The sequence below is a fragment of the Phaethon lepturus genome, unplaced genomic scaffold (assembly GCF_000687285.1).
Source record: "Phaethon lepturus isolate BGI_N335 unplaced genomic scaffold, ASM68728v1 scaffold34660, whole genome shotgun sequence".
Lineage (NCBI taxonomy): Eukaryota > Metazoa > Chordata > Aves > Phaethontiformes > Phaethontidae > Phaethon > Phaethon lepturus.
Window position 1 is genome coordinate 28,957 of NW_010510454.1, and position 18,529 is coordinate 47,485.

The window sequence follows — 18,529 nt, forward strand, 5'->3', positions numbered from 1 at the left end:
TCCAACAGGGAACAAGAAGCAAAAATCCTTGACTACCAGACCCAGCAAGAGAAATTACTGCCCCCATTGGCAGCAACCTATGCCTTTCATTTCATCAACGACTACCTGCAGGAGCTATTCAACAGGGGCTACCAAGAGATCCAGAGGAAGAACTTCGACATGCTGCCGGAGGTGAGCTGCAGCAGGATTTGCTCTCACACTGCACTTCTCGTCTCTAAATCTCAAAGTAATTTAGCAAACTGGGCAAGCATTCCTCTCACCACTAGATAACTGGAGAAAGAGGAAGCACTAAAAGATCAAATGGCTTCTCCTAGGTCCACAACCAGTCAGCAATAGCATTTGCTTTACTGCCCCAAATTTTTGGCTTTGGAAACTATTGCAGAGTGAAAAGTCCTTGAAAAGCATGTCCATTTGATAAAAACCTTGTTCCAAGAAGCCGGTGGCGCAAAGCGTTATTTCACAACTTCATCTACAAATGCACATGCAAATACTCGCTTCTGAGCCAAAACCAAAAATGTGACTTTTTAGATAGAACGAAAGTTTTGCAACTGGAAGCCTGAAGTGAAAGCACACTCTGAACAAGGACTGCCAAAGCCACTGCTGGTTGAGAGAAACCCAAAAATGAATAAACTGACCACAGCGTGCCCAGCGTGAGGGTGTGCAGCATCCCAGGCAGAAACTGAAGGTCAGGTTCCAGGAGCTGGGTGCTACACCAGCACCAGCACAGGATCTGACAAGGACTTCATGACCAGAAATTTCACAAAATTAAAAAAGGAAACTTAGTGAGGATTGCTTGAGAACACTTTCACCAGTAACACTCTGCCTTTTTTTTTTTTTTTTTAAAAAAAAACAGCTCCATGCATTTTCTTCAGGCTTTAAAGCCATGGTTACTCAGTACTGCACTTCAGCAGTGGAGATCTGCCTCCGGGCATGCGGGGGACACGGCTACTCCTTGCTGAGTGGACTCCCTTCCTTGTATACGAAAATACTTGCCTCTTGTATTTATGAAGGGGAAAACACCATTTTGCTCCTGCAAACTGCCAGGTAACAATTCAAAGTTGTTCATCTAAAAGCCTGCCCCCTTCTTCACTCAACCTCTACCACTTCTCCAAAACCAGTAAAACCAGCTACTCCTTCCTTACAGCACCTTCTAAAAATACAGCTCAGGACACAAACTATTCATGTCTTCTGTCTAACAGGCATGGAGGTGTGTGGGAATCAGATTCTCTCTTCTATTTTTGGTTTGGGGATGTATGCAGGTGCTGTTCTGCATAACCTCCTTTTCCTCTTCGGCTAGTAGCACAGCAAAAACATTGCTATACAAGTTTTGTGGTTTATTTTTTTGAACAACCAATGTAACGTGGTATTGGTAAAGTGAGGTTGATTAAGAGAAGGCAAAATTGTCAGATACTGAATGCAGTATCTCAAAGCCAAGGACATCAGTTTCCTCCGAGCACACAGACTGGTGATTATCCAGAGTAGATGAAATATAGGAGAAAGAAACCACAGCTGCTTGAACTTTTAACAACATGCTTTTTTACTAGAAGGAGAAAACCAGTACACTTCCCAGGGACAGAGGTGCTACCACATAGCTCTGTGCTTGCATGCACAAACTTCTGCACTCACTACTGCCTCTTCTTGCAAGGTCAAGAGAAATGCTGTAACCTTTTACTTCCAGATTTGGTTAGTCTAGGTCATAGCAGAATGTGCCAAAAAAAAGAAAAAAGGAGTGGGGAATGCTCCTTGGACACACATTTAGCTCCAAGAAAGGGTCTCATGTTTGTTAATGTAACGAAACCACGTGTTGGGGATCGCAGAGACCAAAACCACCATTAAGGCTCTCAGAGCATTAAGACTCAGGCTGCAAAGTTGATAATGTATCTACTCACCATGCTGCTGAGACTGCTAATAGCCACAGCAAGTTTCTTCCTAAAAATTCCTCACTACAGGTTGCTGTAGCATGAAATACGGTAGGCAGGCTACCTCTGAGACCCATCACAGATCAGGTTATCGTGAATAATATGCAAAACAAAAGGTCATTACTTGCTCGAGTCCATTCTGGACCACTGATGGATGGGTCACACCTTGCTGCTCCTCACCCAAGCCCCCTTTACTTTTTGCATGACCATTTGCTGCGTGGGGATCGCAACCATACCCTGCTCTGACTGTTACCCTCTTCCCAGGTTCCTGATTAAGTGCTTCATGGCAGCCAGCGCTGGCCAGCCCGTTCCACCATCTGTCACTTATCTGGCTGCAGTGAAACCTGGGAAGTGTCCAGCCAAGAACAAGTTAGATTTTCTCTGTCCAGATATTTACACTGAGGCCTATCAACACATGGCAGTCAGGTCAGTACAGAGGATGGGGGACGGGGTTTCTCTCTTTGACATCAGAAATGTGTTAAGAGGTCAGCTTCTTCCTTGCTTTAAAGGGAGATAAAATAACATAAGTTACACAAGAACTCACACCATCTGCTCCTGAACAAGAAAATGTCAAACAGCGATGTCAAATGTTCAATATGAAGCTTTCATATTGAGAACATCAGAAGTTTTTAAGCCACATGCTACCCAACAACTATATTCCATAGCGTTGATTCTATACCTAGCTAATGGCACTATTTAAGTAAATCTCAGATCACAACACTGAATTGCCATCCAGCAAAACCTTTAGGCAACTGGACCCTGTGCAATTCTATACAGAAAGTTAAAATTTCACATACCTGTGAAACTGATGTTTGTTTTCATCTAACACCACAGCAAACACAGAGCCTCTCACTCTGTCTGTAGCCTTTCAACTACACATTCAACTACTCAACAAAAATAAGAATGGTATCATGAGTGGTCTCTATTAGTATTATGTGCACGGTTAAGGGCCATATAGACATCACCTCTGAAAACCAGGTAAACATATAGACAACCCTGCTGTCATTCAAATTAGTGTAAAAACAGAGCCATTCTTCCGAAAGCTTTGGTGTCAATGGGAGCAGGATTTGGATCCCTATGTAGAAAAGCAGAAATATAATGTAACTTTAGTCCAATATTACCACTGCTCTATTTTGTTTTGCAAACTCTCCTTACACACACACACACAACCCAATAAAAACTCTTGGCAAGCCCCTTGGTAAACTACCCTGGAAGCTGAGAAGGCAGAAATCCTTCAGTACTGGGGTGGTCTGGGTGCTTCTCCCAGTTTGTACTTAGATTTTGCATAACCTAAGTTTGCTCATACTGAGTGTAGATAGCTTCAAATGTCAGAAATGCCATGCCATTTCATACTCACTCACACACGAGTATGAAATGAGTGCCTGTGGGCTGCTATATTCATATACAACATGCTTTTGCAATTTTCCAGACTCGTAAGCAGCACAGCAGCTAAACTACAGGACCTGGTTCAGTCTGGAGTCAAAAAGCACGACGCATGGAACCAGTGCACAGTGCAGCTGGCGCAGGCGGCAAAGGTTAGCAAAATTTATCTGCTTATTTGATATTTGTCTTTATGATACAATATGCAACAGAAACGGCATGATTAGCTTAAAGTCTTGGCGCTGTTTATTGTTTTCTGTTAGCATCTAAGGGATATCACAAAGACCAGGGCACCACTGCGGTCTGCATGGTGGAAAAACCATAGTAAGAGGCAATTCATGATCTGAAGAATTTGCCATCTGAATAGGCCAGGTTGAAAAAAACTACAGGGAGTAGAAATGAAAGGGAGGAAAAAAAAACCCCAAACAAATCACATGGTTATGCTGCCACTACTAGCAGATTCAGACCTCCCATATCCTGCGACAAGAACCCACCACCTCCCCCTAGTGCTTCTCTTTTTGTAAGAATCCAGTGTCTCTGGCTCCCAGAGGAAAGCCTCCCCAAAGCCACCCTCCTGAAAGCTGGTGGAGTCACAGCAAGGGTGAAACATGCCTAATAGTTCTTACAACTACTGCCCTCACAAGGAAAGATAACTGCAGGGAAAAGAATGAAAAGCAGTGATAAGTGCAATGTTAATTACTACTGAAAGAAAAATCAAATCAAAGTCAAATTAACAGGAAATTCAAAACCAACTCCCAGTTCACATGGATTAGACAGGCAACCAGCATGCCTTCAGCTGAAGTAGGATCAGGGCAGCAGCATTTGTTCCCCAAAACAGGAGTTAGTTAGTACAGAACTAAGCAGAAAAGAAAGCAAGAGGAGAGAAAAGCCTTAAATTTAAATGAAAGCCAAAATCACTGATGTTTCAGTATCTCAAAAAAAAAAAAAATCAAAAAAACAAGCAGCACGCAAACTTTTTTTCATATGCAAGTAAGTGCAATTCGTCTACAGTTATGGTGAAGGTCTTCCTTCCTAAAACAAGGAAAGGAATAGTTTGAAAGATCTGTGGCTTATTTTAGCTTCATTCAATTTTTTAAATTTGACCCTACACATACCTAGCAGTGGTGAATCCCTCTCGGTGATTTCACTGTAGTCAGTCAATTAGATGAAGTCCTTGATGAGTCAAACTCTGTCAGCAACAGCCAAGATCCTTTCAAAACCATCAGAAGTGTTGATCCGTTCATAATGGTCAACAGGGTTACAATCCTTCAAAACAAGAACTCACTGAGTAAGGGAGCAAAGACTTGATCACAGCAGCAGCATTTTTTTGTGGGGACTTGTCTGCTGTGTGTCACCCCCCATTTTTAATTACACAGATTTAGTGGAAGCAGCAAGTATTCACTGCTGTAAGCTTGGAAAAGAACAGGAAAAATGGTGTAATTGCCTCAAAAGTACAGGAGAGCTCCTATAAACAAAGTGACTTTTAAAAATTAATTTCCCAATACTTGTTTAAATGTAAATATATTTTTAGTGAAATGAAACTGAAGCAAAATGTTCCTATTTGAGATTACCTCTGGAAAAAGCTCTGACCAGTGCTTCCTGTACACAAACCTGAACAAGCCAATTCCCATCTGCACCCACCCACCCACCCACCCAGGTGGCTGAGGTCTCTGGACTGAAGAGCAGGGGAGACCACATGTCAGAGGAGGAGCTGGAATCCAGCTCTCTCTGAGAAACAAGGAGGAGAACCTAGACACAGGACTAGTCAGAAATAAACTATTTCTGAAGAACCTAACACATGCAGAAGGCTGGCTGTGGTATTGTGAGTGGCAATTGTGTTGCTAGTCTCTTCGGAAAACGGGATCTGGGCCCCCTAAGTTTCTTCGATACTTCAGGGAAAGGAAGAATCACCCAAAAACCTTGAGTTTCCCCCGTAACTTTAAAGCCTTGATAGCCTGCTGCCTTCTTGGGGCACTTCTGTTATTTACCTCTTACGCCATATCTTCCCTGGAGACTCACCCAGACAACCGGCACGGCATCTACATGATCTGATGTCTGCCAGCTCTTAGCTCAGACACTGGGTATGGCTTTGCTGCAGACTCCGCACAGGTTAATTGCTTGAGTAGACACCCAGCTTCTCAGGCAGGCTCTGCAGTCCACGCTGGCCTCCACGCTGCTTGACCGTGCCAGCAGGAAGAGCTGCAGTGCAGGTGTGCCGTGCTTACACCCACAGCTGGGAGGAGAACTGTACACTGCGTGTGCAAATCCACGCAGATACCAACACCACCAACCACCCGCAGTAATGTCGGCATAACAAGAGTCACCCCCACGAACAGGTGGAGTCAGCCTGCTTCATTTGCTCTGGAGCTCAGATGCTATTTCTGTAAGTCAGCAGTTAGGTACTCTCCTGGTGTCCGACACAGAAATTATCAGTTTACTTAAAACCACAAAAGCAAGAGAGGCAAATTTGGTTGTTCTTCTGAGACAACAGATGTCTTCAGAGCTGAAGCCCTACAGACACTGAGCCCAGCACACCATGAGCCCAAGGTCTTCAACAAAAGAATTCCTGTTGATGTGTAACCAAGATTGACTTGCTAGGGGTCAACACAAGCACATTCCAATGTGTTTCCATCACACAAACCCTTTGGGGTATTCATCAAAAATATTTAGAATAAGTACTACCATGATTTCTGAATCGGTTTTCTAGAGTTTCCAAATAGCAGAGTGTTGAGTGTTTACACCCTCAATTCTCTTCTCTACTGTCACTGTAAGACATGAATGCAAAAGGCCTGGTCAACTAGCAAACAAAGAATACAGACTGGAAAAGTGCCAGGGAAATGAAAAGGGTTTATATTCTTTGCAAGAACATTTGAATCACTTGGCATACTAAAAGTGTTCTGAGGTGCATTCACTGCTGATTGCATTTGTTTTCCAGGCTCACTGCCACTACATCACTGTGAAAAACTTTGCGGAAACTGTGGAAAAACTCGAGACCAAGGCTGGCATCCAGAAGATTATGAAACATCTTTGTGACCTCTTTGCATTACATGGGATGTTCTCGAATGCAGGAGTCTTCCTGCATGACGGATATGTATCTGGAGCTCAAATGGACATGGTCACAGCATCATACCTGGACCTCCTGGCTGTCATTCGGTGAGCTGCTCTAGTATGAGAGGAGATACATAGCTATCCAGTTTGTCCCTGTGATAGATATAAAGTGGTGCTGCTGTACCTATAGCAATATCTCCAAAGTCAATTCACCTCACTCAGTTTTTATTTTCATTGCCTGACAGCACTGGAAATTTATTGAAACATCTACACAGAGCTTGTTTTCACAGCAAAAGAGACCTAAGTGTCCAGCTCCTCTGCAATCTCTAATTTAAAGTTCTGTAACATGAAATCTTAAATTATAAATCAAGAAATCCTGAACACTTTCTACCATTTGCAGCAGAGCAAAAGAAGGAAAATAAAGGTAGTCAGAGCAGCACTGGCAGGGGGGGGGCATCGTAGACTGCAAAATCTGTTTAAGCCACAGCTAATACAGCCCACTCTGTTGCCATGGCTGAGTTGCAACTGGTACCCAAACAATCCTGCCTACAGCTAGTTCAGATGCATCTGCTCGACACTGTTTATCACCAACTATGTGAATTCTGAGATATGCTAAGGTTTTAACTTACCACAACCCTCACAAAGGCTTTTTCACAAAGGGTTCAGCTTTCACTACTCAGTGCTGTTTGTTGAGAACAGATTAATTTATGGTGCGGAGAAGTGAGTTGCTACTGCATGTAAAATTCTACTTAAGCCACCTGGAGAAAAACAAGGATACACCATAACCAAGAGCTGAACAGGACTGAGCCAAACAGCAAGCACTTTCACAACTGACTGCAGAATTCAAGTGGTGATAAGCTTAACAATGTTTTCAAAAGTCTAACATGTTGTTAGGAATTCATTGCAACTTCACTGTGTCAGTCCATGCCTTGTTAACAGGATTCAAGAATGGAGTGGCTATTTACCTGGGTAATTAGAGTCAGTTATTTACAATTAGGAGAAAGGATACAAACACTTCCCGGTCTGTAACAAAACCCAGCCTTTCCCAAACCCCCAAACAACTGGTAGATGCAAACCACTTTGCGCAAAGCACTTTGCAACCCTGTACCTCAGGTGCAGGGCACAGGCAGCACAACTTCCTACACCCAGGACGATGGGAGCATGAGCAAAAAGAAACCATCTCCTGCTTAAGAGAAGGTGCTGTCCTTATATACCTGCCCTTATGCTCTCCTCTGGCTGCCTGCTGTCAGATTGGCCTCTGGAGCAGCTCAGGGTCACTTTGTTCTTACAGACACAAAGAGTAGAAGGCCTTCACACCTCCTGATAAGGTAAGAGAAATACTTAAGAGTAGTTGAAGGTTGGAGATCAGCAAAGCCCTTCACATCAATCTAGCAGCAACCTTATTTCATTTTGTAAGATAAACACATACAGCGTAAGAACAACAAAACAAAATGACAAAGAGCAAAAGCAAGAACTGGCAGAGTCTGCTAAGAAAACATCTGACATGAGATTGAGTCCTAAACTAGTGAATTAAGGACAGGCCCCAGGTGATTAAAAAACCCTGCAAATACCCATTCAACAATACAGACAACTCAGGGTGTTAGTAGAACACACCTCTGAGGAATCAAAACAAGCAGGATTTTCCCCATGGTGAAGGCAAGGAGAAGACTGGCACAGGTATTTTAGACTGAGGAACCTCAACAACTGACTTTCATGTTTACCTTTGATTTACTTTCCTCCCTTACAAAGCAATACCTGCTTCAGTAATATGAATGTTGCTCATCTGCTCCGTAGGAAGGACGCTGTTCCACTAGTGGACGCTTTTGACTTCACAGATAAGAGCTTGAATTCTGCACTTGGCAGTTATGACGGACAGGTTTACCAACGGCTTTATGAGTGGGCTCAGAAGTCACCGACCAACAAGCAGGTATGGATGCTGGACTACAGCCAGGCAACTTCTGCATTAGCCACAGCAGAATTTATTTGTTTTTCTTTTAATAAGAGCAATACAGATAAAAGTAGAGTGGAATAAGAGCCTTTAATTCCTAGTATCTCACTCTGCACAACCTGTGATACTCCAATTTTGCCACCTATAGTCTTAGCTCAGACATTTAACCTAATGATAAATTACAGCACCCAGAGTAATACAGCTTGTATCACGGAGCTGGACTGTCGTGTGCCACCAACATGGTTCTGGCTTTTAAGCTTGTATCACTGAGGTAACATTGTACAAAATAAGCTAACACACAAATCTGTTTACATATTACAGAACAACACTAGATGGCTGCAAGAGCCACTAATTGCAGGGTATTTTCCATTCACTGGTACTTTTACCAGGGCAATACTTATATTTTTTTTAATAATGTTTAACCAGAAAAAGTATAAATGTTAAACAAGGCAATTTCATCCTTCCTGGTCTTTAGCACTTTACTTTCACTTCTTAATTCATCCATGTTGTGAAGTAATGTAAAATTCTGCACGATGCAAATAGCTATTGCTCTGTTTGAAAACTCATTTTGCCTCAAGTGAGGTTTTTACTGTGGTAATCAGCAACCCTTTGAAATTCTACAGCTGAACATAAAATTTGCCTTCAGCAAACATTCAAGTTCAAGCATATTTTTTGAAGTTAAATAGTATGCCATCCCATTCAGGATGAGTATTGTGTACTGGTTATGAAGGACAGGACATACTATAGGGAAAAAGATCTTACACATAGCTAAAGTAGCTAGTTGGTTGTTTAGGTTTTTTTAAATAGATTTCTGTATTTCAGAGATCATTCTTAAGAAAAAAATTACAACCTTTTCCTTCTCCTTAATTACCATCAATTCCTTTCCACATTCTCTCCTGAACAGATGAGCCCAGCCTATGAGAGGTATTTGAAGCCACTTCTTCACAATACACTATCGAAATTATGAAGACCATGATCTAAGTGAAGGCCACATGCTTCCTCTTGTTCTTTGTGCAGCGGTACACTTATGAAGCATCAGTAATGACTAATCAGAATTAATAATCAGTTGCTTACTTGCAGTTGCAACAAGTATGAAACAAGATTCATAGCCAGCATTTAATCAGACAGAAGCCAGACAATGCTGAGTGGTACCCACTGCTGTGAGGAAATCTACTCAGAAATAGTCTAGGGTTTGCTGTTTTCCAACTTGAAGTCTCCTGATAGCATCAAAACTATGCCATTTGGCTTTCTTTTCTTTTTCTAAATCCACTGTATGATGATTAAGAAAAAAAAAAAAAACAAACCACCCCCGCCAGGGTGTTATAATTGTACGGTACCTTCACAAAAAAAAAAAAACCAACCCCAAAACACTTCAATGAAAAACCCAAGGAAAGTAAAATTATGGTCCTTGGTTTCTAGGAACAACTCGTCCTCTTAGATCAAGAAGTATATTAGAAAGTACATCTGTTTGGACAATTAAAATAGCTCTTAACTTGCTCAGCAGTGGAGTATTCCTGGCTAATGAAGATTCAGACAAAGCTGATGCCAACTCCAGTCTGCAGAATTTACTTTCCCATTAACAGAGCCATTCCTACTGTCATCCTATAAATCTTGGGCTCCAATAAACTGTATTATTTGGAATACTGCTTCTCTAATTATTATACTTTATAATTATGAAAAGGGCAAGCTGATCCAGGCCAGTCATTAATTTGCTAGTAAATGCAGTGTTGCAAAGAACATCTTGTAATTATAATTCAATGCCAGTTAACACAGATACTTCTTACCGTGTGTTGTGGGAAGGAAACAAGCACTTTTCCTGAGCTTCATCAGTTCAGCTTTTCTTTCCCCCCTTATAGGAAGAATAAAGCTCTTGCTGCCTCTTATTACAAAAGTCAAAACCCCTACAATGTATGAAGAGGGGGGGACAAAGTATGACAAATACACCCCTGAGACAGGCCTTCTGCGTGAGATGGGATGGAAAGCTCCCGCCTTCAAGAACCAGCAGCTACCATAGAAACCCAGACCCCTCTTACATCCCCAAAGAGCTGTGGTCCACACAGCGCAGGGAGCAAAGCAGCTGGGGTAAAGAACACTTGTGACAAGAACTTCACAGAAGAACATGAGCCATTCATCAGAACAGCTATCAATCAGCTCTCTTACTCCCAACTGCATTCAAGTTAGAGCATAACCAGAAAGTCTATTAATAACTATGACAAAGTGCCCAAGATAAGTAGAAATGGCTAATCAAAATTGAGTAGCCACAGAACTTGAGTGCCTTGACTTGATCATCATCAGAAATGGCACTCTACAGTTAAAGCTGTATATGTAAAGTCACTAGATAAATCACTGAAAAACCAGGTAACGCTACTTAGCCGCTACAAGTATTTAGGCTCTGTGTTCCCTCCATCCCTCTCCCTTTGGCCAGTATAAATACTTGCCATCCTTCTGTTAGTCATAATGCAGTTTTCAAAACACAAGCTTCTTCTGTAATGAGGACAGCTGAATCAACTGATTAAGTTAAAAAGGAACAAAGTACATCAGTAATGGAGGAGAACGGAGCCCTACCAGAGTAGGGTTTGATTGGGTTTCAGGTTTTTTTAAGTATCAGCATTCTAGAAGACAACAGAAAAATTACAAGACAGTACTCTGTATTTCACATTTTTATTAGCTTCTTGCTGGCAGGCATTACACTTGGGAATAATATTGCACCAGGCATTAAAAATATGAACTCTACCACAGGGACATTTTGCATTTAGAATCCAATATAAATATTTCTAATCATATTTCCATGGCTACAGGTAATATTTGGTTGCTTGATTTATATGCATAGAAAGAAACAGTTGTCATAACTGTAAGAAACTGTACTTATCAAGTACTTTTAAAGGGTGGGATTTGTTTTCCTAGAACATTACAATACTGTTTATTGATTTAGAAACTAAATTAATCTACATGATAGCAGCTTTTCCCCAACTGCATCTTAAATTCTGTTTGTTTCTTGCTCCCAGTGTCTCATAGCATTAGACGGATTAGAAACCATTTAAATGGAGGTAATTTTAGCACTTTAAGTTGCGTCAGAGAATTGTGTTAATGACACAAAATACCCTATTGTACTAATTCTTCGGACTCCCTCTTTCAAACAAAAAGGTGTCTTGACTGAACAGGCACATGCATGTTTTTTTTTTTTCTGAACAGGACAAAAGGACAGGGCTGGTAGAGAAAGAAACTCCTCCAGTCCTTGCTGATAAACAATAAATAGTCATATAAAAAAAAGCCCACATTGTTGCTTTAGTCAAAATCCAGACTCTCTGGGGTTTACTGTCCAATTAAGTTGCTAGTCACTGAAGTGGCTCCTGTGGAGTCAGAATCAGTCATCTGTTTTCCGTGCCAGTCTACAGAAAGTCCAGTTATGCTCCACTGTGTTTTCATTGGCACGCTCGCTCATATGATGAACTCTGGTATTCCTGATCGTGAAGCCTTGCTTTGTGATATACTCCATCAGATGGACTCTGAGCGACACTTCCTGGTGGTAATCACACGGCCCAAAAGTGAAGGAAACCTGGCAGTCCCTGGTGTCCATCATATGCTTATTCCACTTTGTGAAGTGGTTTGAAATGCCTTCCAGTAACGAATGGACTTTTGTCGTGATAGTGAGCTGTGTGATGATTACAGCCACCGGGTTGGAGTACTTGGAAAGCTTCCGGGTGCTGGACAGCTCCACCACCTCCTCAAAGGTATCCACAGGATACAGCGGCTTGGGGTCATTAAGACACTGAATTAGTGGTTCAATCTGATAGAAGTCTGCTTCCTTCCGAAGTAGGTCGAACTCCTTGAAGTCCAGTGGCAAAGTGAGCTCTGAGGTCCTTAAAAAGTTAAGAACATAACGGAAAAGTGGTCCATCTCTGTCAATAAAGTAATTGCCCTGAGAGTCCCTGGCAGTGGGGAAGTCTCCCCTGAACATGGCCCCAAGCATTGAGTCAGGATATCTCGTTAGAGTTGTGAGGGATGTCGTATACATGTGTCCACCCACATTTAGCGTGACTGGATCAGTCATCTAGAAAGAGAGAAATTGCAGAATTTATCAGGCCACCACAAGAAGATTCAATCACCTCACTGACACACATGGCAAATACCGTTTGAAAACTGCAGGCCCTGGAGAGAATCACGCTTCTCCCATGCGAAGCCTTTAAGTGGTGTTTAAACCTGAACAAACCCAAGCCACCTAGCAACAAGGCACAGCTGGCAACTAGACAGGATGATACTTAACATTCAGAACACACATTTCCAGAATGCTTTAGAAATCTTAACAACTGAGCTACTGTCACAGAGGTAAGTTTTGCATTTGGACAACAAGTTTTTTTCCTATTCTACAGATGGGGAAATGAGAACAGAGAGATTTCCTGAAGAACAAGTTAGTCTGAATGAGGCCCATCAAGCGCTCCTTACTTTCACAATCTGTTTCTCGTTCTTAAAAAAAAAAATTATCAGCTGAACAAGTCTTAAGCCTCTCTCTCCCCCTCATAAGAGGGTGACAGTGCAAGTTTAGACACAAGACCAAGAGCTCACAATCAAAATAATCCATGCACTAGTTAAGAGGCATCATTAAAACAAGCAAGCAAAAAAGAACTTTCAGCTTTTAACTCTAAAAAGAAATATTTATTTGCAAATTAGCATGCTGCATAGAAGAAGGGAGCAGAGCACAAACCAGTCTGCATCAGCTTCCAGATACCACATGAGGAAGCAAGAGAGAAAGGAACATAAATCCCATCTGGCCACCAACCCTAACAACCAGGACTGAGGCCAGCCAGAGAGAAGAGACATATGCACGGCAGCAGAATGTTTAGAGAAGGAGAACAGGAGAAAAATAAGATAATTTTTCTAGTTTGAAACAGGGTTTACAAGGAAAACCACTTTTCTTTATAAATAAAATTATGAAGTCCTTAAAATTACATGCAGGAAGCACAAACTACTTTCAGCCTTTTTGTGTTAGGAAAACAGTAGCAATGAGCTTAACGCATCAGTTAAATACTCATTGACTGTACCTAGGAAATATGAATCTGAGCTCTCCCCACAAATAGCACTTGAGGTGCAGCACTCCAGAGAATGTAAGTAAGCTGTTGTAACACGCATAGTTTTTCTTCTCACATGACTGAAGCTCTGGATCTACACAAGACAGATCTGGAAGGATTCTTACCGCAGGATCTTGAAAGCCCAGTTGTACCGCACAGCGCACACTTACACAGGCTCACTCACCATATATCCCCAGTCTCCATTATCCATCTGTTCAATTGCTTGAACCGTGGTATTCCAAGTTTAACAGAAGGCTGCCGAAAGGATACACAATTCACCTCTATTATCTCCCTGCAGGAAAAAGCACACACAAAAACACAAAACAAAGAACAAAACATGGCAGACCATCAGTACCTACAAGAACAACCAAGGGGAATGCTTTCTAATCAACGGCAGGCTCTCTGCCAGGAGAGCATTCAGCTACAAAGCCACATTAGCTGGAGAATCTACAAATGAGCTTTTCCCTCCTTCTCCCTTCACGCTACACACAGGACTGCCACCGGAGCACACGGGTAATCACTTCACCAACTGTCTGACCATCCCAGTTTTGTTAAATAACAAGCAATGTGCCTCTGAGGATAATGTACATTCACAAATGGACTAACTTTCACCTGGGAAACTGTGAGTACTTTGACAGACAGATGTCCTTTTCCCTAATAAAAAAAAGTTTATTTAGCCACCACTGAGGTCATACATGTGATCCGTTAATGTTAGTCAAAATTCCCATGCTCCAGTTTCAAACTGCACAGAAGAATAAATCAAGCATGAATGTCAATGAACAGTAAGAAGAAAAAACACATCTCACTGCAGAATTAATAATTCAGTAGTGGAGAACTGCAATTGATAGCAAGAACATTAACCTACAGACAAAGAGTACGAATGGACTTCACAGATACATACACCCTATTGAAAGAAATCTCTTTAGGGACAAGCCAGAGGACATCAAACATGTTTTCAACAAGGCTCCAACAAAAGCAATTTGAGAAGTAGTTCATGCCGTAACTTCCCAGAAGATGCTGAACTGCTGACTTGCATAACAAGGGGACTCTCTCCACACGAGCGCGGCAAGGGAAATCCACAGTCCGGGTTGTGCAACTCGAGGAGGAGGGGGAAGTGAATGACCCCAGACACCAGTGGAGATTTTCCAAAGGTGGCCTGTCGACCATGTCAAGTGATGGATAGACAGGGAAGCCAGTAAGCCTTTATCCCTACCCAGAGCCTGCCTCTCTGCTAGAATTGCTGAAAATTTAGGTCAGTCTGTTTAAACTAGGGTACAGCTTCTCAGCTTTGTTTATTTTTACATCTTAAAGACCACACAGTTACCAAGACTTCTGCTCCCATCCTCTTTACTAGCAAACTTCAACACACAGTCACCCAGCTAAAAGCAGCACGAAGATTTAGCTGAGCCAGAGCCCTACATTCCAAAACAAATGAAGGTTCACAGTTAATTCCCAACCAAAAAGATTACTTGCCCTTCTCATTCCTAGCAAACAAGGTTGGTCTTATTCACCACAGAATGCAGCAGCACATCCCACCTCTCTGGGCTCTGCTACCCTGCCCAAACCCACAGCCTGGGCACAAGAGCGTCCAGCAGGTCAGGCCTTTGGGTGCCAGCAGCACAAGCACAGCCTCAGCTGCATCTCCGATGTATTAAAGAGTAGAAAAAACAAAATCAGTATATGAAAATTGTGAGGTCAGACAACAGAAGACTAAGGAATACTAAGATACAGAACTAGTCATACCAGGACCCTATTTTTACAAATTAGAGACAGAGCATGCCTCAAGAAAGTACATTAAAGCACACACACACCCCCCGCCCCACCAGCGGATAAACCTGGAATGCCAGCTCTTTTGCCAACCTCTGTAATTATTTTTTTTAACTGCTCACAAATCAAGGATTGAATTCATTCAGGTTTTCCTTATTTGGAATTGTCATTCAAGTACAGTTCATTAGCTTTTATCAATAGCCTAGACCTTTTAAATTCCAGCACTTTTTTTCTTAAGGAAAATGTATTTATAGGTGTTATTCTGGTCATGTACAACACCAGTATAACACGCAGATGCATTACAGCCATATGAGAGAATGGTACAGGTTCCTTATATTCAAGGAAATCATTCACTTGTAAGTGAAATGATGCAGCCGGCCAGAACCTTCACTGGTAATCATGATAGAGGAGATTTGCACTCTTAGTAAAACTAACTGGAACATTCAAAATATTTCAGAGACAGACAGATGTCCATTAAAGTTATTTAAAGTGGTGGACAGAAACTATGTTATTTTGGTCAGCATCTATGTCCACACTACAGATAAATCAAGACTTCTTAGCGGAGGAAAGAAACAGACGGCACCGCCTGTCTATATGAGGGCATGAACTAATCTTTGATCACAGCACTGCTATGTAACATCGGAGTGAATAATTTACAAGAGCAATTAGCTGAAAGAAACCCAGCCCTCAACATATAAGTGGCAACAAGAAGTCTCACTGATCTTTGCGTAAGGATCTGGAATCATTAGGCATGCACAAACCTCCCTGGCAAAGCCAGCGCTGGAGCGAGATGCACAACGCAAAGGGATCCTAAAAATGCCTGAGTATCATCACAACTATGCGCCGCTTCCCTCATCAGTCTGAGAGCTCTGAATTTCTAGACAACTTCACAGGCAAAAATACTGTGTGTATTTTTGTACTCTGTGCGGGTACAACCTGAGATAAGGACTAGCAAACCACATCACAAGGGTGGAGACATACACCCTTCATGATATACACCCTTTCAACAATGCTTTAAATTCCTCATGAGTGAAATACAGTGATGCATCGGTGGGGGTGGGCAGACACTCACTCCATCCATACCCTGGAATGGGCAGCCTCAAGCCAGCTCTTGTCCCCATGTCACAGAGCAACATACCACACCTAGGAACAGCCTCGCTAACGTGGCTACTCATGTCCAGACAGCAGATGACAGACGACATGCAGCCGTGTCCCAAGACAGCATGCCCTTAATAACCGTAAGAAATACTCATTTACGATGAAACTCAGCCAGACAAACTGCTGACTTTAAGCCAAACAGGACGTCATTCTGTGGTGAGAGCAGAAGTGCACCGATTGTGTCAAACCACAGTCCTGCTTTCATCAAGCTGCTTCTGCAAGCGGGAAGATACACAGCATTAACAGGGTCATCACAGCTGCTGCCATAGCCCATCACCAAGCACATTCAAAACTAGAAAGGCACAATGAGAGGCAAGTACCTTTGAAGAAAAGCACTCAAGTCATCATTCTATACTTAATACACCAAATTGGATACCTGCATTTATAAAATGCTCACTCTTACTTCATTATGACTCAGAGGATTACAAAGCTATTTACCAGCAACACTACTGCAACAGGTAGTCCCATTAACTTCAGCCAGGCTTCTCCCAGAACAGAGCTGCTAACATGCAACCATTTCACAAACTGAAATTCAGAGAAAGCAGATGAGAGTCAACTGAACATCTGCATCTGTGAACACACACACATGGGCTCAGGACAGGCCAGGGGATGCCACCAGCACTGCCAAGCATTTGCACTGCTGGGACCACACGCATTGCATTTGGGCAAGGCCACAGGCTACACACTGCACCTGGAAAAAAACCACTGCACTGGTGTCATATGCAATTACTTGAAGGAGGAGCAGAAACACATCTAACAGTTAAAGGTCAAGAGACACGCAGAACCCGATTTGCTCTAAATGTTTTTCATCCAGTTTTTCCAGCAAAAGAATTCAAGGATTTACTTGTGGGAGCAGTCTTTAACGGCCAGTTTGGTATCAACACTACAACACAAGCTGTTTAACCTCCACACAAACTGTTTAACCGCAACAGTTACCTTAGATTTCTAGGTTAATATAGTGTTGACAGGAATTCTATCAATGAAAACTTCAAAGTTAAAAAGAGCAAAGATACATATAAATATACTCGGTATTTCAAGCTACTCACCCACTTAGTGAGATCCCTTCCTCTCACATTTAGATCTCCAAAGATGAAAAAACAAAACACCTGCCATGAGCACAGCTACACTGTACATGGACAACCTTTCTATTCCCCAGCCAGTCGTAACATTTGAAAGGCAAGTTTTTATTGTAAATCATTATCAGTGACTCACCTGAACTGGCAAAAACTAAGCTAGCACCAGTGATGACTGCACTCCACCAAACTGCTCGGCAAGATGATAGTCTGCAGAGCAAATCCGTGAAGATCCAGCACCGTGCTACCCTAACCAACGGAGCGAGGAGGAGGCAAGCTCTTAAAACAACCAGTTATCGAATCTTCTGGCAATTCAGCAGATCAGCTTCACTAAAGAAAGCATCTGTCACCTTCTACATGTCAGGTTTATAATTACTAACACAGGTTATTAAAAATTAACTTACTTCTTGCTTCTCTTTAGTTACTTTTCACTAATACCTAGTCTTCACCTCAGGCAGGAGGGAAAAAAGCTCATGCCAGCCACTCAGCATTTTCAGTCCCTTACGTCTAATTGCTTTACTATAAATTCCGAGTTCCTGAAGTTTCCTTCCCTGCCCTGAGGAGCTCTACGACATCCTTTTTAAGTCCAGGTTCCAAACTTCCATGTTAACTGCTACTTGTTTGAAATGCCCCCATCACAATAGTACTTTGGCCCTTCTCTCCCAAAAGCCAAAGGAAGACACTTGTATGTTGCCTGGTCCTGCTGGCCCTGTGCTGCTGAAGCAACCCAAGGCACCCAGGCTTTCAGCACCCGTGACAATGGTTGGGTTTTGTCCATGTATTTTGCTTCTCTGAAACTAACTGGTTGTTGTCTGTGTGTGTTTCTCTCCAAACAGTTTTGGAGAAAGGCAGGTGTCAGAAACACTGAGCCTCCCTGCACACACTAATGGGGCTCAGCATGAGCACGGACCAACAAGCAACAGCAAGACAGGGGCAGGAATCCTCCCTGCGAGCCCAGGCCAGAGAGAGGCCCAGGCCTGCAGCAGGAGCTGGGAAGTGCTGGTTTCCATCACAGCGGAGCCAGAGAGCTCATGGTGGAAGAACTCTCCCCAGGATCACAATGATTCAGCAAAGATGCTGGAAATGAACCCAGACATTTTGCCTCCCCACCTGCAAGCGACCCTCACCCCAAACCAGTGTCCCAGCTCTGCCTCCTCTCCCGGGTGGGGC

General features: G+C 42.5%; 2 protein-coding genes across 2 annotated transcripts in view; one reads left to right on the forward strand and one right to left on the reverse strand.

Annotated features, from left to right (window-relative positions):
• The window catches only part of ACOX2 (acyl-CoA oxidase 2, branched chain), a 16,990-nt gene extending 7,728 nt beyond the window's left edge, over window positions 1-9,262 (forward strand). Inside the window, exons 8-14 of the mRNA XM_010297089.1 lie at window positions 9-171; window positions 854-1,044; window positions 2,184-2,345; window positions 3,349-3,454; window positions 6,235-6,452; window positions 8,142-8,274; window positions 9,200-9,262. Of these exons, the coding sequence (XP_010295391.1) occupies window positions 9-171; window positions 854-1,044; window positions 2,184-2,345; window positions 3,349-3,454; window positions 6,235-6,452; window positions 8,142-8,274; window positions 9,200-9,262 (1,036 nt within the window). The remainder of the gene's footprint in view (window positions 1-8; window positions 172-853; window positions 1,045-2,183; window positions 2,346-3,348; window positions 3,455-6,234; window positions 6,453-8,141; window positions 8,275-9,199) is intronic.
• Window positions 9,263-11,033: 1,771 nt separating this feature from the next.
• KCTD6 (potassium channel tetramerization domain containing 6) lies at window positions 11,034-13,653 on the reverse strand. Its single transcript, XM_010297099.1, has 2 exons — window positions 13,546-13,653; window positions 11,034-12,346 (listed from the first exon to the last, which is right to left on the reverse strand). Exons 1-2 carry the CDS (start codon window positions 13,570-13,572, stop codon window positions 11,660-11,662), a joined length of 714 nt encoding a protein of 237 aa, XP_010295401.1. The 5' UTR covers window positions 13,573-13,653; the 3' UTR covers window positions 11,034-11,659.
• Window positions 13,654-18,529: the final 4,876 nt, after the last annotated feature.

Excerpts from the sequence above, each read along its gene's own strand:
- KCTD6 (XM_010297099.1), bottom strand. The coding sequence starts at position 13,572 with ATGGATAATGGAGACTGGGGATATATG. Across the intron at positions 12,347-13,545 it reads ATGGAGACTGGGGATATATG|ATGACTGATCCAGTCACGCT; the intron begins GTGAGTGAGCCT and ends CTCTCTTTCTAG.